General features: G+C 39.1%; 1 protein-coding gene across 1 annotated transcript; it reads right to left on the bottom strand.

Annotated features, from left to right (window-relative positions):
- Nucleotides 1–1,539: 1,539 nt before the first annotated feature.
- RADX (RPA1 related single stranded DNA binding protein, X-linked) lies at nt 1,540–19,413 on the bottom strand. Its single transcript, XM_054388856.1, has 15 exons — nt 18,846–19,413; nt 17,537–17,679; nt 16,518–16,710; nt 14,667–14,775; nt 14,426–14,517; nt 14,209–14,331; nt 13,007–13,114; nt 12,210–12,377; nt 11,505–11,665; nt 10,809–11,020; nt 9,550–9,603; nt 6,247–6,317; nt 3,773–4,060; nt 2,526–2,708; nt 1,540–1,685 (listed from the first exon to the last, which is right to left on the bottom strand). Exons 1-15 carry the CDS (start codon nt 19,411–19,413, stop codon nt 1,540–1,542), a joined length of 2,619 nt encoding a protein of 872 aa, XP_054244831.1.
- Between the last annotated feature and the right edge of the window lie 1,789 nt (nt 19,414–21,202).

Below are 21,202 nucleotides of genomic sequence, written 5' to 3' on the forward strand. Positions count from 1 at the left end.
TCCCCGTGCTATTTAACTAAACTTTTCTCATTAATACATTTTTTAAAATGTGTAAACCACACTAGAGAGAATAATTTAATCAGTTTCTTTAGAATGTACAGGCTTTGACTTTTTATCTGAAGTTGCCTATGAACTTGCACTATAATAAGAAGAGCTACTTTCCTCCTTCAATTACCATTAACTGAAGTTAGGCACAGAATTTAAGTACCTGAAGACAAAGCCCTCTGTCCCCAGGGCAGATGGAGTGAGCTACTAGTTGGAAGAGATACTTCCCAATTACCGACAGCCTGCTAAAATGTGCCTAGAAGTTTACCACAAAAGAATAAACTTTTTCCTAGAAATTAACTCTGTAGGCTTTGGAAAATAACTGTACAATTGGCAAACTTCCATAATGCAATTATCTCTTCTCAAAGAACTGAACTGATACCAGGATTTCATATGGACAGGTTGTCAAACTGCAGTATGTTTTAGCTTCTGCTTGAGAATAATTTCCTAAGGATCCAGTTGTTGAGACTGTTTGACATGGGAAGAAAAAGTGGAACTGGTTCTGAACTCAGCAGGAGCCAGGTGCTACTTAGTAGAACAATCAAAAGTTGACAGAATTCTAGAGTCTCTTGCTCTTGTGGAAGTAGCAGCTGCTGAGTTCCTTCATGTACTCAGCATACAGCTATTATTTTAAAAAAAAAAAGGGCATAGTGATGATCAATAGAAAAACATTCAATGATGATACACAAACTGTGTATCCTGCCATGCTAAGCACTCCTTAAAGAGAGTTTTTGTCTTACAAAGTTAGACACCAGTTCCACCAACAAGGTTCAAAGGTGTTTTGTATTGTTTTTTTTTTTTTTTTTTAAAATCAATAAATAAAATACTTTCAAAAACTTTGGGTACTACACTCACTACCCAATACTGTATATACAAAAGCAGACATACAAAAAACACAGCAGTTGCTGTGCCTTCTTGGATCACTGAGTCCAGTCCCCAATATTAAAGGCACCATGGCATTTAATGCCTCTCACCAACACAGTAAGCTTCAAGACCAAAGAGCAGTTAGGCTGTCCCTAGTACCTCTCACAAAAAGATCACTGCATAAACAATTATCTGATTTCCAGCCTACATTTATGTCACAGACAGTTAATTCTTCTGCGGACTTTGCCTTTAGCACTGGGAAAGCCTGCCTCTCTTCTCACTCCTCCCTTGGATATATATATTTCCTGTATATATATGTGCACAGGCAGAGAGGTGACAATCACACTCCTTGGTACCCTATCAAAAGAAGCGGTTCCTGTACTCCCTATTCATCCTTCTTGAACATAAGTGACCAAAACACTGTGGAATCTGTTTCAAGACTGTAAAAAAATAAAGACAAGAATCATCCTTCTCAGTTACGTGGATGACCATCACAATTGCTCTAAGAATCTTAATTTCCTGTTTGTGTGATAGTTCTAGAAAGTGCAATGTGTAGAGGGTATAGTCAAGTTACAGGAATTTTATTTCCCTCCTTTTGAACAATATAAATTTGAAAAATAAGTTATTAAATTACACTGGATCCATCACATCAGGTTCCACCGTCTTGTAGATTTTGCTCAGAAAGACTTCTACCTTATCTTCACCCAAGTGGCAGACATCCAGGATGCAGACAACGTGTTTGCCATCTAGATCCATCGCTGCTTTTACAACTTCATCTAGAAGTTAGGAAAAGGTATTTTAATAGAAGTGCAGTAAAAAAGGTATACTGAATTGCCAATGTTGTCCATGCAGTAATGCATGCATAGTCAACCTTCTTTCATTGAAAAGCCTTAAAAGCCCACTGGGATTTGTTTGATTTAATTTTCATAGAATTTTACTAGTAAATTCAATCCCAAGAAGTGACAGTATCAGAACACAGATACAGAAAAGTTGAAATATGTATTACTTGACCATCAGTGATTCTCAGATTTCATGGTAATATTCAAGGAAAAGTAAAGATGTATTTAAACAAAATCAGGTGTCTAAACACGCAGGAAAACTCAATGCTTACATAGCACTTTGCAGGAGGATACACATTGCGTTCCTATTTCTTGTGAGGTGCTAGCAAACAGAAGCATAATCTGAAGGAAAATAACTCAGTACCAGGCAAATACTGCAGTTAATAGGCTCTGCAGGTTGCATTACAGCAGCTGTTCAGAGTGACATCAGAGAAAAGGACTGACTGATTGACAGCTATTCCACTCTGCTTCACAGCAGATCAAGCCAGTTATTCATATGGCCAGCTGTAGATACTGACTTCCACATCAGTCTGATTTTGCATCAACCTGTAAATACTGTCTAGGTCACTTAGGAGTTTCTGGTTTGGACATTAAAATACTATCCTCAAAGTATGAGAGCAGCCCTAGTAAAAAACTGCCTTCAAGGTTCAGTATTACATTTACTAAAGATGGCCATATATCTTTCACAATGTCTAACCTACATCAGAGATTTCTATAGAGGATTTACTCTTGCACTGAAAGATGGAGCAAGAATTGATGAGTGAAAGCCAGTCTCACCTGAAAGTGGAAACACACCATGAAGCTTTCCATTGTTAGTGGCGTTCTGCTGACATGCAGAGATACGACTCATACAAGACAGCAACGTATCATTTTCAGTGTCATCTAGTTGAAATAAGTGAGGATCTTCAGGACAGAAGAGTGGAAGAAATGCAACATCTATTGCAACATTGTGGTTTATACCTTTTGAAAAATAAATATTTAAGTTAGTGGAAAACTTCACCTTCATCCCATTAGCAACATCATGCACCATTGCTTCATTTTTAAAAACAATCTGTTGCAGGCTGGACACTGATTCTAATTTCATTGTTCTTCGTCCACTAATTAATAACTAATGACTAAAAAGACATTTCTATGTACACAGGTATATATATTTATACATAAGCACGTTCAAATTGATACGATGTTACAGCATATGATGATTTAAGGCTAACAATGCCATTAGCTCACAAATTCTAAACCAACATTGGAAGCCATTTCACACTCCTTAACTTTATTGCTGCTCCAAGAGAAGAAAAATTAATTTTACAACCTGTGTACATATGCAGTCTGTGGTGCAGTATCTGTCCTACTTTTGTCTTGAATATTATGTTGTAAATCCCAGGGTTCTAATGACTGTAAATATTCAAACACCACCTCTCTGCAAATGCCCTTAGCAAATAATGGAAACTTTTAAATGATGGGAACTTAACAGGAGCATCATTAAGCTATGCAATTTCCTTCTCCTTTTAATGGGAAAACAAAATCCAACAGATTAATATTTCACAGTAAGACTAACAGATAGGAATGTAAGTTGATGCATATATTTTAAGAAATAAAGACCAACCAACTGATGCTTTGTGCTAACCAGGAGCAGCAGGGAGCTGCTGCTGAGTATGGCTAAAATACAGTCCTTAATTTCCTAGCACGGCGGGAAGGCACTTTAGGAGGAACAGTATTCAAAAACCTACTCAATGAGAATAAAGCTCAAAAGAATTTACAGTTGTCCTGTTCCCTTTAAGGACACGAACTTATTTCTCAGGAATACAAGTCCAGCAGGGAAGTCAGATGACAATCAAGTGCAATTGAATAATTTAACTGATGATATCAGACTGGTTGAATTAATGAATGGGGACCTATCTCTAACTGTAACAGTCAGTATCTTAAGGACTCTACACATTCTTCAAATGATACACATAAACCTATACACAAAACTGCAATTATATGAAATGTGATACTAGAATCAAGCCAAGCTACCAAATACTTACCCAGAACTGTCACTTCATAACAGCCAAGGCCACTGGCACTTCTAAACTCATTAATATTTTTCTCTGTTTCTTTTGGCTGGTGCACTGCTGCATGAAGGTTGTACTGCTGCATAAGTACATCTTTGTGCACATAATCGAATTTACGCGGGACACTTTCTGGGAAAATTGTGCTGTGATGCAAATATTTCATTAACTTGTCTTTCACTTGTGCCCACAGGTCACTTTGCCATGAACCACAAGTTCTTCTGGACTCTTCAGCTTCAGGTATATCAGTCAGTCCTTCTTGGTCTATTAGAAACATAAAATATTTAGTTGCTTTCATGCTCTTCGAATCATATCACTTCTCTGGTAGATGAGAAATATCTTTATTACATTTTGGTTATGAAGACATGGCAGAAAGTTCAAAACATACAACGGAATTCAAGTAGGATTGGAACATGCATAAACTGGTAACCTTTGAGGCTAGACATGTCATAAATAAAAAGACTTGTTTCATCAACTGAAGACCTTCATCATGGCTTGCTTTTGAAGAGTATGTAACTTGTTCAGTTAACAGCCAGAAACCAGAAAAACAAGTTTAAAATGGGTACAAATGGAGGCAAACTTTTGGTATCCCTTGCACAATATTTCTGTGCTTACATTGAAGGCTATGCTACATTAAAATTTCCTGCTATACAGTCAGTGATAGCTCCACCCTTCTTTCCTATTACATCACTTGAGGACTGTTAATGGTAAAACCACCCCTTCCAATTTTGAAGGCAAGTGCTAAATCCTGCCTTCTGAGCTTATCAGAAATCTCATTTCAGAATATCCCCAGTGTAGCCTTGCATCTCCTCATCAAGTAGCCTTCTACATGTATTATCCACCCCAACATTTTTCTTTTGCTTCTTTTTAGTGTCATAATTGCTATGATGGAATATCATGGTGTTCAAAAATGAAGAAACTAGACCATGCACAAAATTGACAGGACATATGCAAGAACATTCAGGAAGGAAGGGAAGAGTCTTGCTGCATAAACAAAGAAAATTGACATTAATACTGGAATTAAAAGTGTGCTTTCGACTGCATAAAGCAAGATTTTCCTAAAAATAGTGGAATTCTTCATTTAATGTAAAGGGGGATGTGAAAGCTGCTATATAAAGAAGCATGCTTTCCTCACCATTTTACTTGAGAATTACAGTATTCTCTACAAGCATGAAGATTTAATAAGGCAAATAAAGTACATAAAAATGTCAGAATGTAAGTGATATTAAAAAAAAAACAAAAAACCTTTCTCAGTCTAAAACTTCAGTTGTGAGGGTTTTTTTTCCCTGAATATACCATTGTTGCTGTAACTTGTGTGTCCTACTTTTACACTCATTATTAACTTAGCCTGCACAGATGTGTAATTAGGACAGTGCAGCAGAAATAGCCACCACTGGCTGCTTGAACAACAAGATGCTGAAATCTCTACAATCTGACTGCACTTTAGCAGAAAAATTAGCCAATATTTGTATTGCTCTAGCTACAGAGAGCATCTCAGCAGTGAAGTTTATATTAAAATGGCTATAGTGAACATTTTTAACACATGACTTCTTGCAAAATAGGGTTCCTGTCAATTCTTTTTTGTATTCAGCTAGCAGGACTTTTAAATAAACAAAACCAAACTACTGCAGAATTGCAGTATACAGCAGATGTTTCTTCCCTGTAAAGAAATGGAAGTTAGTGTAGGCTGATGATCAAATTATTACAAAGTTTTTCTTGCCAAAACTTTTGTTAGTAAATCTGAGTCAGTGCAATTCTGCTTTACAGTTACATTTCCTGTTACTCTAAAGCACAGGCTGCAATATTTTATTCCCACTTTGCACCTCTTGCAAAAAGTATGTGGAGTAAATGAAATTCCAGTGCACCTTGTCCCTCCCCCCGAGATATTTCACTAATATTAACTTAGAAAAATACCTAAGCTAAGTATTATTAATGGCTTGTATGTTTCATCCACTTTGTCCCCACATCTTATATTTGTCTTTTTCATTAGGTACATTAGGGCTACCTTCCTGCAGAGAGAGACAATTTTATCACATGCAGATCACTAAGGCAAGAAAACTACCAACAGAAAATGTGAGGTCTTACACTACTAAGTGCTTCTGAGGTACAAAACTAACTTGAAACACTGTGTATTCCCCATACTGGGAAACAGCCTGACACTGTCCTTCCACCATCCTTTAGAACACATCCAGGACATGACTGAGTAGAATGACATTAACAATACAGAATCACAGAAAACACCTGGTTGGAAGACACCTCAAAAATCATCCAGTCCAAACCTCAACCAAGTACTATGCTGCCATAGTGGCTCCCTTAAGGTTGATGCAGACAGGTGTATTGAGGAGCTGTCTGGACAAACAAGGGTTATCTCTGCTGCCTGCTTGGGACCTGCAGAGATAAAGCAGGCTTAAACCTCCCAAGGTTAAACGTAACGACTAATTGTAACATACCTGTGAAGCTCTCTGATACAGCCTGATTGCTTTTATCTTGCACAAAATCTTCATGCTGAGATTCATCCAAGCTATAAAAAGAAAGTTACAGTACATATGTATTTAAAAACTATTTAACCTGAAATGTTATGCAGCAAAAGTTCAAACTTGACAGATTTCTAGTGATAAATGACACAAGCTCAAATGTGTGAGCACTAATAGCTGGTTTCATGGTGGACAACCTGTAAGAACCTACTAGGTTCACTAAATGAATTTTGAAGAGTTTCAAGACAGGAATTGCTCTATTTCTTTGCTTTATGAAGGAGACAGGAAAGTATTTTACGCTCCAAAACTAGCGTTTGTTGCCATCTACTGGGCATCTACTGGAAGTAGCATATGTGACACTAAAAGCTGAACATTGCAGATGGCCAACAGGTTTGAAACACCATTCCAAAAAACAGCTGCACAGCATGCTGCTGCACTTCCCTATCCACACCCTTCAGCAGCCAGAAATAAAGCATGAATGGAGCCACATCACCACACCAGAATCCCAAATGACAGAGAAATTCCAAATGTATGTTTTCCTTTGCACATACTACCCTATTCTAACAATCACTGCAGTCAAACAATCTAGGTATTTATTACACTATTATGTTTAGTAACAAAATTTTGCATTAATGGTAAGCAACTATTCTCTATCTTCTGCAGAAGAAAAATGCAACAGATACCCTGAAGCCACAGCATGGTAAATTAAGCTCTTTGGTCCATTTATTCTGTTCTTTGCTCCATTCTTCTTCTTATAAACTCACTGTTATTTCTGAACAAATTTCAAAAAAAGACTATCTTGATTACTGTGCATCACGAATAACTAAGACATAGGCAAGACTTTGCTAAGGTATCATTACAATTCCAGACTAGTAAAGCAGTTACCAATAAAATATTTTAACTGCAAATATACAATATACAGGCAGTGGAAAAGGCTGTTTAGAACAACATTCTGTATATCACTCATAAGGATTTAGAGAGTTTGTTTTCATTTTTCCCATTTCATACTCCAAGGACGTATCTTGAACAGTTATCACAATCTCCAACTTTAGGCACAAAGGAATCCTCACTTCAGCTGCACAAACTGTGCAGCAACTGAGGTTTTATCCACCTAATTTTGTAAATGCAAAAAGCTGCCACACAGAGAACTTTTAAGCAGCATGACCCTACTCACTTCCCACCACACACCCGAGTTTCTGAGCAGAGCTGTGTGGAAAGTGTTGGTAAAGGACAATTTGTAGATGTTTCTATGTGATTCTCTAGTACAAAGTATTTTTCAAATGTTGAAGTCCAGGGCAGCTTCAGAAAGAAGCAAGATGTCAGATCTAAGTTTATGCAGAAATCACAGCATCACAGAACTGTCAGATCAGAAGGGACCTCAAAGATCATCCAGTTCCAACCCTCCTGCCATGGGCATGGACACCTTATGCTAGACCAGGTTATTCAGACCATCCAGCCTGGCCTTAAATGTAAGAACAGAGCCTGTCAATAAAAAGAATAAAATAAACTTTTACTGATTAAAACCAAAACAACTTTATAAATGCAACCACATGCTGAAAAGCTGCACCAAATATTTGATGCAAAATAATCTAAGATAGAACATGTACTTCCAAAAACATCTCTACTGCTGGTATTTTATCAACGTATTTCAGCAAGAGCTGACATTCTGCTACTTCCAAGCAGCAGAAGAGAAAACAAAGCAATTTTAAGGTATGTCAGGATACTTTTCTATTTTTTTGTTTGTTTGTTTGCAATTTGGAGAATTCAGCACAACTGCACAGCTAATTACAGAAATACACAAGTTACCTTTTAATTATATAGAGTGAAACAGCTTTCCACAATCCAACACAGACTTTCTCCTCCTTTAGTTCGGGTTTTAGCACTAATGGCATAGAGGAGACATACAGGTAGCAAGAAGAGTAGGAGATTTAGAGAAGCAGAGAACAGAATAAACAACCCTTTTTGCTTTACTTTCAAGAAATGGGGAGAAAATATTCTTCCCACCCTCCACCCTCAAGAAAAAAATAGGACATTTCTCAAAAGAAAACAGGATTCAGCAAAAGAAAACAGGATTCCTCACATTCAAAAAACCTCCAGCCCTTCCTATGAATTTGTGCCACAGGTCTCTGCAAAATCCTGCTCCCCCTGCAGAGATGTGATCTTAAAGCCAGGTGTCACACTTCTAACGAACAGGCTACAGAGGCAGGCAACCATTTCCCCTAGAAAATGCAACACCTACCAAGAGGATCAGAGGAAACAACAGCCACAGGGGCTTGAAAGAGCCTCATTTACCCCACAGAGAAAGCTTTTGCAAATTAGCTTCCAAGAACTGTTTTTCAAGAAAACAGGCACACTTGTAGAGCAGTAATGTTGGCTGAATGGTTAACAACTTGTGATCAGCTCAATCATTCCTGTTGCTATATATCCCTAGCACCACGATTCCTTGTTTTGGGAGGAGGAAAGAGGGGCTAAAAGCAAACTAAGGTGGCAACAGAGGACACTCATGACACTCAGACCCAAATCACCATTACCAAACCCCCCAACCATTCAAAAAAGCTGACATCAAAGTGTTCAAACATCCAAGTTACCTGCACTGTGCTTGGAACAAAGGACAAGAATTTATGGCCCTTAAACAAAACGTACAAAGGAAAGTAGCTTTTAACCCTAGACTAGCAAATACCAACACTCATTCAGTTCTCTTAAAAATTTTCCATTTGTAGTTATTTCACTAGGTTCCAGACTTGTCAGGGCTCTGGATTTGAAACTCTTTGGATCTAAAGTGAGTTCAACAAAAACTGAGTGTTGAAGGAGCAGTTGCTTCTCAGGAATAACTATATTTACAACTCTGTAGCATCAAGGATAACATATAGCTCAACCACCACTAGCAGATCCATTAATACTATTACATTGTTCACTCTGCTTGCTAATTAAGCACCCTATCCTCCTACCTTTAACTTTCCTACTTAAACTGTAATCTCTCTGAAACGAAGACTATACTACTCTGCTTATCAGGACAGACCCCTGTTAATATATAGTCCCTAAGCAGCACTAGCAGCATTACAAAATATTTTAATAACACACTCAAAATTATGTTTTAGAGTAAAATAATCCAATATATGTGCACTAGAATCGTTGCTGAGGAAATGAACAGAAACTATTAAACTCTACTATGATCTGTTCTTTCACTTCCATAAAGACTTCTTAGCTGTAAAATTTCACTTCAAGTGTCCTTCTTTTACTATTGCAACTATTTAATATAATTAACTTCACATGACTTACCCAAGTTTTCTTCTTGCAGATCGTGTGAAATAGGGGCAAGATGATTTGCTTCCCCTTAAAGTAGGAAACTCACCATTAGTTTACAGTATTTATTTAAGTAGTAATACATAAAGCCAAGAACATGCATGTTTTTCTTTCAGGCAGAACTAACTTAAGACACTAAAATGTACCAATATTACAAAAAATCCACTAACAAGTTCGTTGTAATGTTGCCAAGACGGCACTTCTACTCACCAGAGTTTTCTTAGTCTTAGGTTTTTATTCAGTTCCAATTATATTCCATCTCATTTTCCCTCAAAATATTCTAACTACCCACCCTCTTCCCACATTATGACTTCTGGATGTAAAAAGTTGAGAAGAAAAGCATATGAAGTCCATTACAAAAGAGATGTGACTGGCTAGGTATTTGCAACATTAATTTATTATAATAAATTAATATTATACTATACATTAATTTATAAGTCTAAGTATACATTAATTTATAAGTCTAAGTATGGATGCATTAGATTTTGCACTGCAACAAACTACAACTTTACACAAGCAGATATTTTACTCTTGAATCTAACAGAGTTCTATCAGACTAATTACTTTGTCTTATGCCGTTTGCTTATATTGTACTGATGTCCTTTGTCTATGCCTGACTAAATGCAATGCAATTTCATGAAACCCCAGCACAGGCAGAGCCATATTACTACAGGTTATTTCAAACCTTTAGGTGAGCACATGCCCACCATTTGCTTGCCTTTCTGGCAGCAAGTTACAGATACTTGCAGTACTTTCCATTAACCAGAAAAAAAAAAAAATCAAGTATGTCCAAAACCAAGTATGTCCAAAACCAAGTATGTCCAAAACCAAGTATGTCCAAAACCAAGTATGTCCAAAACCAAGTATACCAGATCCTGATTCTTCAGTAAAGAAATCTTTTAACACCACTGTAACTGCTGCTTGTTCCACTGTGCTATGCCACTAAACTATATATGTATCAATTACTTTTATTTCAAATCTGTGAGATTAACAACAAAGTAGCATAAATGTTAACCAGAAGAGAGCAGTGCAAGCCAGACACCTGCTTTAAACAACCCTTTGTTAGCCTGAATAATAAACTTGTCATCACCTGATGCTAGGAAAAGCACCTTACTGCCTTTTAAACCATCCCTGCTTTTAAAGCTTTCCTACGTATTTTCTATGGCCTGGGCTCTGCAGTAACATCTGTGAACGCTTTTTAGGAGATCCACTACATATCTATGAAGAGAGCTTACTGTTCTGCATTTTTATTCAATCTGCATGGCGTCTTTCTCTTCACTGAACTCTTTTTTGACCGTATAGCTCGGTGCTGATGTTGTTTCCCAGGACTGCACTCTGGCCCCTGTGAAGACTCAGCTTCTTCATTTTGAAGGTTGGTGTTTTTTCCCTTGTGAAAGTTGTCTTCTTTGGACACAGCAGCACTTTCAAGAGACTGAGAAGTATCTTTCTGCAACAACAGTTAATTGTCGAAGAATTTCAAAGCACTTAAAGCTATTGCTTCCAACTCAAAAGCCTACAAATTTTCAAGTAACTTTCAAGGGAACACAGTCATTTACCCTACCTTCTGAAAGGCACATTGTATCTAGCAGAAATTACCTTCTAATCACATTAATAAGATAAACTCCATCTAGAAAGTGACAATGAGCATGTTACAGGGGTTGCCTCTCCTCCATTCTAATTTATATGAGGTTACCCTTAGTCAAACTAGTAACTTTTAAACAGGTAGTTTTAGGGAGGACTGCCATTAACACTTTCAGAAAAGCACTGAATCTTTTTAATAAGTTATGACTTTCAGCTATTTTGCTTTCAAAATAGCAAATGAAGTTAACCAATAGTCAATGTAACTCGCTTCTGAACTCAAAGGCAAAAGTCTCCATTCTAATTGCAATCATAGTTCCCTAAGTGCTAGAGCATTAATTCTCAAACTGTACCTGATCAAGTTCCCCTCCTGTGGCTTTTTCAGCTTCATGGCTACAGCTGATGTATCTTATGGCACTAATTATTCCCTGAACAGCAATGCGCTTGTGCTCTCTGTAGTGCAGGTCTTCAATCTCTTTTCCAGTGTCACCTATGGCTTTCAAAACCAATCCAACTGCAAAAAAAGAAATTTCCATAAACACTTTTTAAAGAAACATAGTATCAAGATGTCTGAATGTAACACTCAAAAAGGAACATTACTAAATATTAAATTGATTTAAAAATCTATTCTGGAAGAATTTTATATTTTTTTTCCCACATGGAAAATATTTAAACAAACCTTTTTAGCTTGCATTATCAGATATCACAATTTCTGTTTCAGGTGAAAATGTTTATTCATTGTTTTCCTCACTATAACTTACATAGTAAAGAATTCTGCTAATTCCTATTTAGCAGAACATTTAATTAGAGTAAAACTTCTTTGCAGCATTGTAGCTCATGTAAGCTGCTACAGTTCTCCCACAGCCAATGATGCCATGACAGTTTCTGTATGATGAAGATTCAGCCTCTGATACATTTAGTCATGAAAGGGAATTTTTCTTAAATGACATTACAAAATTGTGTCATCACTAATAACGTGTTGCTTTCTAACAAATGCATAGAGTGAGACTGAGCTAAACAAGGCTACAAATCCTAAAAGATATTTGACAGTATGGTACCTTTGTTGTTTTTGCAGTACTTTGAAAAGTTGTTTGGAGGTCGTGGAAAAGGGTAATAGCCACCAATGACAGCTTTCTTCATTTGATCAGCTTCATTTTGCGTTTTAGTCCACCGAATGAAGCTTTTCACTTTGGTATCCTTGGTGTATGGTTGGCCCTTGTGCCACCCTTTTAAAACAAAAATAACCAGGCATCAAAACTAAAGCAAGTTACTGTCCTGCCTGTAACATGCTGACTGGTGGTATCCAGTGTACAGCATCACAGGACGAGAAAAAAGCACTAATTACAGACAGGAGTACTGATAGGAGACGTATCTGGAAGGAATGCTCCCTCAGTGAGGTGCAGCACAACATTCCTTCCCAGACATCATGGTCTGCATAAGGCCCTCACACCGAGAAAGAAGAAATATAACAGCTCTTTCAATATTTAGTGAAAAGGTTGTTTAGCTAAGATTAATTTAGGATGATCATACCAATTTTTTTTTGTAATATGGAAATCTGCAAGCCAGAAAAGCTGTGCAAGTGACTTTTCATGTTTTTAAGGACGTGGTAAACTGCATTGTTGCACTATCAAAGGATTAAAATGGTCAGAAAGAATTAGTAAACATATGACTTAACCTAGTAAAACTCAGATACTTTTTGTAGGATACAGCCATTGATGCCTCACAAGAACGCAGTTTGTTTCTATCTTTTTGTGATGTATTTCACTACTAAAGTTACTGTTGACAGAGAAACCAATACTATGGACCCTTTCCAAAGAGATGAGAACTGAATAAAACTAAAACAAGTTTAAGTTACCTGAAATGAAAATTTGACTTTCATTTGAAGTCGTAAGGTAAGTTCTGCTAGAAGGATTCTCAGTGTGGTCCCGTACCACTCTCATCTGTGTACACACCAAATATGTCACTGGAGGAAAAAAAAACAACTTTGTTTTTTCCCCTGATGTTTTATTGATTTTAGTATGTCAAGACTGACATGTACTAGATTAATTTTATTAAGTGTTCTAAACAAGATATTTTAGTTCTTTCCCCTACAAATGCTTCATGTACTGACCCCCTGTTATAAATTGCAACAGATACTAAAAATATGGATATCACATGGCTGTATTTCTTAAGGATAAAAAGCATAAAATATGGAAAGCACAAGAAATCACGATATGCCACTGCAATGCTTCTAAACAGAGTAAAATTAACTCTCTTGTTAATATTTCAGTTAATTACTGGAATGTCAACCTTTGCCATTTCCCCAGAACACTCAAGATAAATGCAGATATAATCTTAACAGGGTTGTGCAGCTGGTCCTGCATCATATGATATAAAAAATGTACATGACACCAACCACTGTTAATGGAAGGATGAGTGTTTGAAGGAGAGGAGAGGAGAGAAAGAATGTAAGAAAAATTTAAAACTCTTTTCAAATCCTTAATTAAGGATTCCCCAGTCAGAAATTTGTAATTCTTGGCTCACATGCAATAACTAATAACTAATGCAGCTGGGCAAAAACTGCTATTTGGCCAAGAAATATTTATTCAAAGAAATGAAGTTTTTCCACTTCTACCTCTCCCTTCCTCCCATACTCTTAAATTATTCCTGTCTATTAAAAAAAAAAAAACAAAAACAAAACTTATTTACAGGACAAAAAGAGTAACAGATTTGACCAGCTGCCTTATTTCCCTCCAATGCAAGAAATGTTGCCTCAGGAGCTTCACCTAAATTTGTTTGAAATTAATGAGCTCAGATGAGCTCCAGGGCCAGCTGCTCATCTATTTGTTTAGATCCAGTGGCAGATTGCTACACGATAAGGGTTCTAAATACTTAAAACTGATCTTTTGTAAATTTTAAAAATGTTTAAATTTCAATTTCTGATCAGCTATGTTCTGTTTGAGGAGACAAATCAAGGCAAGTTATTATTCAGTGGCAAGTAGATTCATAATCTGACATTAAAAGCCAATTAGAAAAACACTAAGTAATTATTAGTAAATATTAGAGAGAGATGAATACTTGGGTGAATACGCTCAAATACATCTGGTTGAGAAGTTGCAAATAACTCCAGTATGAACGGTTGGTCTGAGGTCCCATCAATGGCATGTGCCCAACGGTAGAGCCAGAAGTCTTCACCATGTTCTATATAAACAAATATTAAGAAAACTGTATCAGCACTTATTCAGGAAGTTAAAAACTGTTTGATAAATTCTGAAAGTCGTATTTATAGAAAAACCTCTCTTTCTTGCTCGCTCTGCCCTTCCTACAAATGTCACAAGACCAATGACATCACAGGAATGATTGTTCGGTAAGTCATCCAGCTCCGACCTAAAACCAAAACAGAAAACACGAGTCCTTGTTAATAACATAACAGAAAGCTTTCTTAGAAACTTTCAAAAAAGCATTTCCGATTAACATTCAATGTAATGTAGTGAAATTGAAATTGCAGCTTGACAACCAACAGAATTCTGCTTTACCTTGTGATAAAACGGTATTTAACTTCAGGTAATCCCCACTCTGGTTTAACCATTTCTTCTGGAATAATACTTATTTTAGTAGGAGGGTCTCGAACATTAAGGCTGATTTCTGACAAACAAGGAAAAAAACCAGACAAAAAATGTAAGGCATGGATACAAATTAAAGAAAAACCTTTAAAAAAGCAACACAAACAAAAGCATGTTAAGGTTTCTTATATCAAGTTTTACAGTTTTGTCTCACTGCTTGTGAAATTATGAATCGACAACTCTGACTTTATGCTTTCATCTAAATAAAGGGATTCAGGTACAGCATTCAACAAGGAAAGTTTACAGTCTGAGCAATGTTAAGCTTTCCAATTCCCTACATGAGCTGAACAGTCTGATCCAGCCAGATAATTTTAAAACTAGCAACAGAAATAATACAACAATAGTGATTAGATACAAAGTACTTTCTACACTAGCTTCATTCTCAGGTGTCACCAAGATCTAATACTGACTTGCAGACAATGAAGTAAAACAGAAAACAGAACTACCAGGTGGGAACTTCCACATCTGATACCAGTTCAGAAAGTTATTAATATGATAGAAAAACACCATTGCCATGTAAAAAAATCAAAAGGTCTTCTCATGTCGTTTAGATGTTAAGTAACAAACATGGTGGAACATTAGGGGAAGCAAGGGATTCCACACCCAGATTAAAAAAAAATACGGGAGGAATGATTTCAGCATCTAGAGTTGCTACTCTATTGTCTCTCTCATAACAAGACAAATCTTGCTGGTATGAAAAAAATTCTGACAGTTTCTACAAGACATTTGGGTTTGGATAAGGGATTAATTAAATAATGCTCCCAAAAAAGTAATTAAATAGGGATAAATAATGTATACAATTGTTTAGATAATTATACTTGGCCCCTCACCCTAGCAGTGCAACATTAGGAAGATATTACCTTGGAAATCAGAGCCTCTACTTAAGAATTTTCTTTTGGATGCTGCTTTCTAGAAATGTATTTGGAGGACTATCATGGGTTTGCACACAATATTTTATGGCAGTACCTCCAGAGACAAAACACTTTCCCATGCATCAAAACCATTTATCGATTGTTTCTCCGTTCTGAGATTTGAGGAATGCCCTATACTCAGGTCAGGACTACACCCTGGGACGATTCAGGAGCTAAGGTCATTTCAGCCTATTTGAAACAGCAGTTTTCATCAGTACCACATAAATTCAGTGATCTGTGCAATGCACAGGTTGCCTAGCAGTGGAATTCAAGGTGTTGGTACTAACTATTTACGTTCCAGAGGTTTTTAGGTTCTGAAACAGCACCTCTCAGCATGTCACGCAATGGTGCAGCTACAAACAGAAGGAAGCAATGCAGAACTCCTCAGAAATCTAGTAATGCCAGAAGCATAGTGTCGTGCAAGAACACTTAGAAAGCCCTTTCCCTTGTGGCCTTGTTAACCCTCTAGATACATTTAACAACATTTACAGGTGAATGGTTGTAATGAAAACACAGTCAAGTTGGGGTTTGATGGAATTACAAATTGTTAACCAGGAGAAGCACATTCAAATTCAGTACCAGAGGTCTGTCTTTATGACCTCAATGCTTGAAATGAGCAGATAGATTTTTATTTTTCAAATTCAGGTTTTATATACTTGTGGCAATTAGCTTGATACAATCCAAACATAAACAGGGAACAGTTAACGCCTTGGATGCTAAGACACCTTTCAAGGTAATATTTAAGGACATATACCTTATCAATTAGTCTCAGCAATGGATCACTATTTTATTTCTATGAATCTTTTTACAGCTGTATTTCACTGAATCAAAACAGGGTTCTGCAATACTTAACCAATTGTAGTAAATCTCTTCATCTGTGAATCCCCTGGGGTTGGCTGTGTTTTAAATGGGTAACTGGTTTTGATAGCATACTGTTCAAGAAGGAGCACCGTGCCAACCTTCATACTGTTGTACCATTCAGGACATAATGAATTCCACAAAACCACTGACATCATGCCTGAACCATCAGCAACTTCAAAGTAAGCCTAAAGGAAAAAAGAGACAGAATACATTATTATCATTCTGGTTTGTATTTATTTTGGATAAGGCATCAGCTACTTCACTCATGCAATGTCTATGATGATTACAATGGATAGAAAATATGTTCCAACATTTGAATACAAGAGTTAAAGAAATCTCTATTTTCCACACAGTAATTCTTCCACTACTACCCTAGCTCAAATTCTTATATTTCTAGTGCTCAGTCACGGCAGGTGATGCCAGTTTCATTCTATGGTTTTAAGAAGAAATTGATGAAATATCATACACAAGAAAAAATACTGAAAAGATTCTTCTTTAGAAGACAAACCCTGTATTTAAAACAACATTTCAAAATACAGATGAAGGAAAAATGTATTTTGGAAGTTGAGATGTGAAAGGACCATATGCTACACATTATTGGTAAAACCAAGATACAAGTCTTTCAAACAAAGTTAACAATGCAGAAAACAACCTACATTGCAAACTTTTCACTAAAGTTTTTCTCATGGCAAAGACTTTTACCTGATGTTTGCTTTTTTTAGGATGGGTGAATTTTGAATCCATAATTAAGCAGATCATTGAGCAGTGAAAAAGATTTTAAAATACTTTTTTAATGGTGTCAGCTCAACTGAACTATAGTATCTTAAACACATCCAAAGTCTGTACATACAATCATGAAATTCACCACTTGCTACTACAAAGGACTCAGCGTTTTGGTAAAGTAGCTACAACACATCTGAATTTTATGTGCTTACTCTCTGGTAATAATGATTTCCAAATATCCTACAGCTATTTGTTTGAGTGTTAACCTGTGTATCCATCCTGCTTTACCTGATAAGGCATATCCATTTTTTTCTCTGGTTTCCCGTAGTACCTTAGTCTAGACTTGTGCAGGACTCTCACAAGAAGTGGAGGGAAGTGAAGCCTGCTTCTCCAGGTCATTTCCAGCTGACCAAGAGAAGTCACCTTGGAGACTAAAGTTAAAGAGGGGAAAAAAGAAAAACAAACAACAAAAGGGGAGGGGGGGAAATACCAAAGAGGCTCATTTAAGATCAAACATTTAAGTTTTCAGGAGTAAAGTGCACAAACCAGAACGTCACACATTTTCTTAATGTTTCTAACATTTAAAAAGACTCACTTGCTGATACAATGTACCATGAAATGCTGTTGTGACCTATCTGCATACAGCATAGTTTTGTTTTATTTGAGAGAGATAACATATTTAAAACGACACAGAAATCCTGTCAGATGAGCGGAAGAGATACCACAAAGGACAAAGGCACCAACACATGCAGAAGTCCTGATCATACCTCCCTCCTCACAAGGCTTCATAGACACACTTTTTTGGGTGGCACCTTCTAGGTTTGAGCACACAGACTAGCCAAGAGACTGCTGTTGGAATGGATGCTTCTAACACCTCAGAAGACTGGTGCAAGCATCACAGCTACATATTTTCTGTCCACATTTCATGAAGTTTAACGAAGCTCTCTCAAAGTATCATGAGCACATGAACTGCCTGTGAAGAAAGGCTGAAAGAGTTGGGGTTGTGCAACCTGCAGAAGAGAAGGCTCCAGGGACATCGTATTGCAGCCTTTCAATACTTAAAGGGGACCTATAACACAATTTGGGACAATCTTTCAGTAGGACCTGTTGCAGCAGGGCAAGGAGTAAAGGTTTTAAACTGAAAAAGGGCAGCTTTAGACCAGATGTAAGGATGATTTTTTTTTTTTATGATGAGGGTGGTGAAACACTGGCACAGGTTGCCCAGAGACGTGGTAGATGCCCCGTTTCTGGCAACATTCAAGGCTGGACAGGGGTCTACGCAATCTGATCTAGTTAAAGATGTCCCTGCTCATTGCAGGGTTGGACTTGATGACCTTTAAAGGTCCCTTACAACCCAAAACATTCTATGACTCTCCGGTAATGTACGTATGGCACATTTGTATTGGTACTTAAAGGAACCGGAAGATCACTTCTGAACAGAGAGCTCGGCCCAGCTGCACAAGCAATAGCACAACTACACACCCTCATCTTTGTGGACGCATCTAGACGGCTTCAGCAGCGCAGACCTCCCGCGTGCTCTCTGAGCCACTTTCCACTTACATCCCCCTTCATCTACAGCCACATCCTCTCCGCTTACCGTCGGCGTCCACCTGCTCCTGGGGCCTGTCCGCCACCCACACATCTCCGTAGGGGTCCTCGTTGTTCCAGAGCGGCAGGTAGTGCTGCTTCTCCCCGCGGAGGGGCGGCAGGCGGTGGCGGAGCAGGGCGCTAGCGGGCGGCCCGGCATGCCCGGCCAGCTGCAGGTCTTCCAGGCAGACGAAGCCGTAGTTGAGGCGCTTCTCGTCGTACAGGTACGAGAAGCGTGTGAGGCGCACGCGCGCGCCGGCCCGCAGGTGCGCGCGCCGCACCAGGCCGTTGAGACGCGGCGACAGGTAGCATCGCTCCTGGTAGGCGCCGTCCGCCACTGTCACGTCGTACCAGTACTGGGCGGCGGCGGGCGGCGAGGCCTCGGCTAAGTACCGCTCCACAGCCACTACCGTGACCAGGGGCGGCTCCGCGGGGGCCACGCTCAGCTGGGAGGATTCCCGCACATCTTCAAAGACCTCTTGGAGCCGGGAAGTCCCGCCGCTCTCCGGCTTCGCTGTCCCCTGCCTCTCGTCTGCGGGAAGGGCGCTAACGTCGCGTTCCAGATTAGGGTCCTGCATGACAGCTTCCTTGCGGCCCCTCCCCCGAGGGCGAAAACCGGGCCGGGGCTGCTGCTGGGGCGGGGGAGGGCGGCGGGAGACAGCGGCCTGGGCCTCCTGCGGTCACAGGCCGACCCGGAGCCCAGCCATGGCGCGCGGGGGGTGGGGCTGGCGCGCGCGCGCTCGCCGCCTTCCATTCAAAGCTGCCAACGGCTGCGGAGCTGGCGGGGCGGGGTCGGGCCGGCAGCGCGGAGAGCGGGCTCAGCTGGGCGGGAAGCGGAGGGAGGAACTGGCGGTAATAGATATCTGGGTAGTGGCCGGAAAGGGGGGTTTCCGTGGCGCTGGGTGTGCTGCCCCCCGCTGGTTGTCCCTGCTCTGGTTCCTCCGGTAGGGCTGGTCTTGCTCGGGCGTTAGTAACGGAGCTTGGGAACTGCGTCTCGTAAACGCCGTTTGTATTGCTCCTGTGCTGAGCCGCTGCCTTCTCCCGGTGCTGGCGTGCTCCCAGTTCAATGGAACGACAGCTGGGCCGACCTGATGGCTTCCTGCATTGCAAACGGTCCCTTTATCTCCTGTGTCCCGTTAGGGACTTTTTGCTGTACCTGTTCCTGATTCCATTATAATTAAAGTGGATGCGTTGTACTCGTTATTGCTTCTGCCTCAAGATGAATATGTGCCTAGTAGCAATGGAGATGTCTTGCGATAGCTCCTAAATTGGTGTTTGCTTTGTTTTTGTGGCTGCAGTGTGTCGGTAATCATAATCATCCTGCCACTGAAAAGGATTCCTGGGTCTTCCTCTGTTGTTTCCAACATCAACAGTTGAGTTTCCATCTATGAAGTGGCTTAGTGGCACCTGAGCCTCACTTTACTTCAAAATTTTATTATTGATTAGAATCTTTTAGATTAGAAAAGGCCTTTCAAATCATTAATTGTTAACACTGCCCATCTATACGTATTTTAATTGCCTCCAGGGATGATGACTGAATCACTCACCCAAGCAGCCTGTTTTGGTGCTTCACAACCCTTTCGGTGAATAAATTTTTCCTAAACCAACCTAAACCTCCCCTGGTGCAACTTGAGACCATTCCCTGTTGTCCTATTGCTTGGGAGAAGACCAACACCCATGTCACTACAACCTCCTTTAAGGTCATTGTAGTAAGGTCTTCCCTCTGCCTCTCTTTCTCCAAATTAAACCTTAGTTATGTCAGTTGGACCTCATAAGACTTCAGCTCTATCTAGATCCTTCACTAACTTCATTGCCCTTCTTTGGACATGCTCCAGCATCATCATCCCACTGCTTACTATCAAGATCATCCTGTTCTTTATGATATCAGGATCACTTCTGATATTAATTGAACTTCTGGGGGTTAAGAACTTTGCGTTTAATACTTCATTAGCACTTGCTCTTGCACATACGTTTTTCTATCAGAGGAAGCATTAGACTGCAAAGCAGCAGGACAGAGCAGGAAAGAGGCAGGAAGAAGAGGAGAAGCAGTTTCCACCACTATTTATATTGTCACTGGACCAGACAGCAGAAAATGAAAGTGGGGCTACAAGTTAGGCAGAGCTGCTTCATGTGCTGGGCCAGTAGCAGTTGTGCGAGCTCGCAGCCTGAGATGATTGTGTTCTTAGTGTACTGCCTCTGCCAATCTGGGGTGTTTGCCTTAAGGAAATTGGAAAAAGTCTTGCTTGAACCATTTAAAGCAAGCTGAAAAACTAGACAAGAAGGTATAAACCCCAGGCCTTTTCTGGCTTTTAGACTGCCCTAGGAATGGTATGAAGTTATGGACTTTATATAAACAGTACACCTTTG

The sequence above is a fragment of the Indicator indicator genome, chromosome 17 (genome assembly GCF_027791375.1).
Source record: "Indicator indicator isolate 239-I01 chromosome 17, UM_Iind_1.1, whole genome shotgun sequence".
In the NCBI taxonomy this organism is placed as follows: domain Eukaryota; kingdom Metazoa; phylum Chordata; class Aves; order Piciformes; family Indicatoridae; genus Indicator; species Indicator indicator.

Excerpts from the sequence above, each read along its gene's own strand:
- RADX (XM_054388856.1), bottom strand. The coding sequence starts at position 19,413 with ATGCAGGACCCTAATCTGGAACGCGACGTTAGCGCCCTTCCCGCAGAC. Across the intron at positions 16,711-17,536 it reads AAATGGATATGCCTTATCAG|GCTTACTTTGAAGTTGCTGA; the intron begins GTAAAGCAGGAT and ends TTTTTCCTTTAG. Across the intron at positions 13,115-14,208 it reads ATTTGAGCGTATTCACCCAA|TGACATATTTGGTGTGTACA; the intron begins GTATTCATCTCT and ends TTTTTCCTCCAG.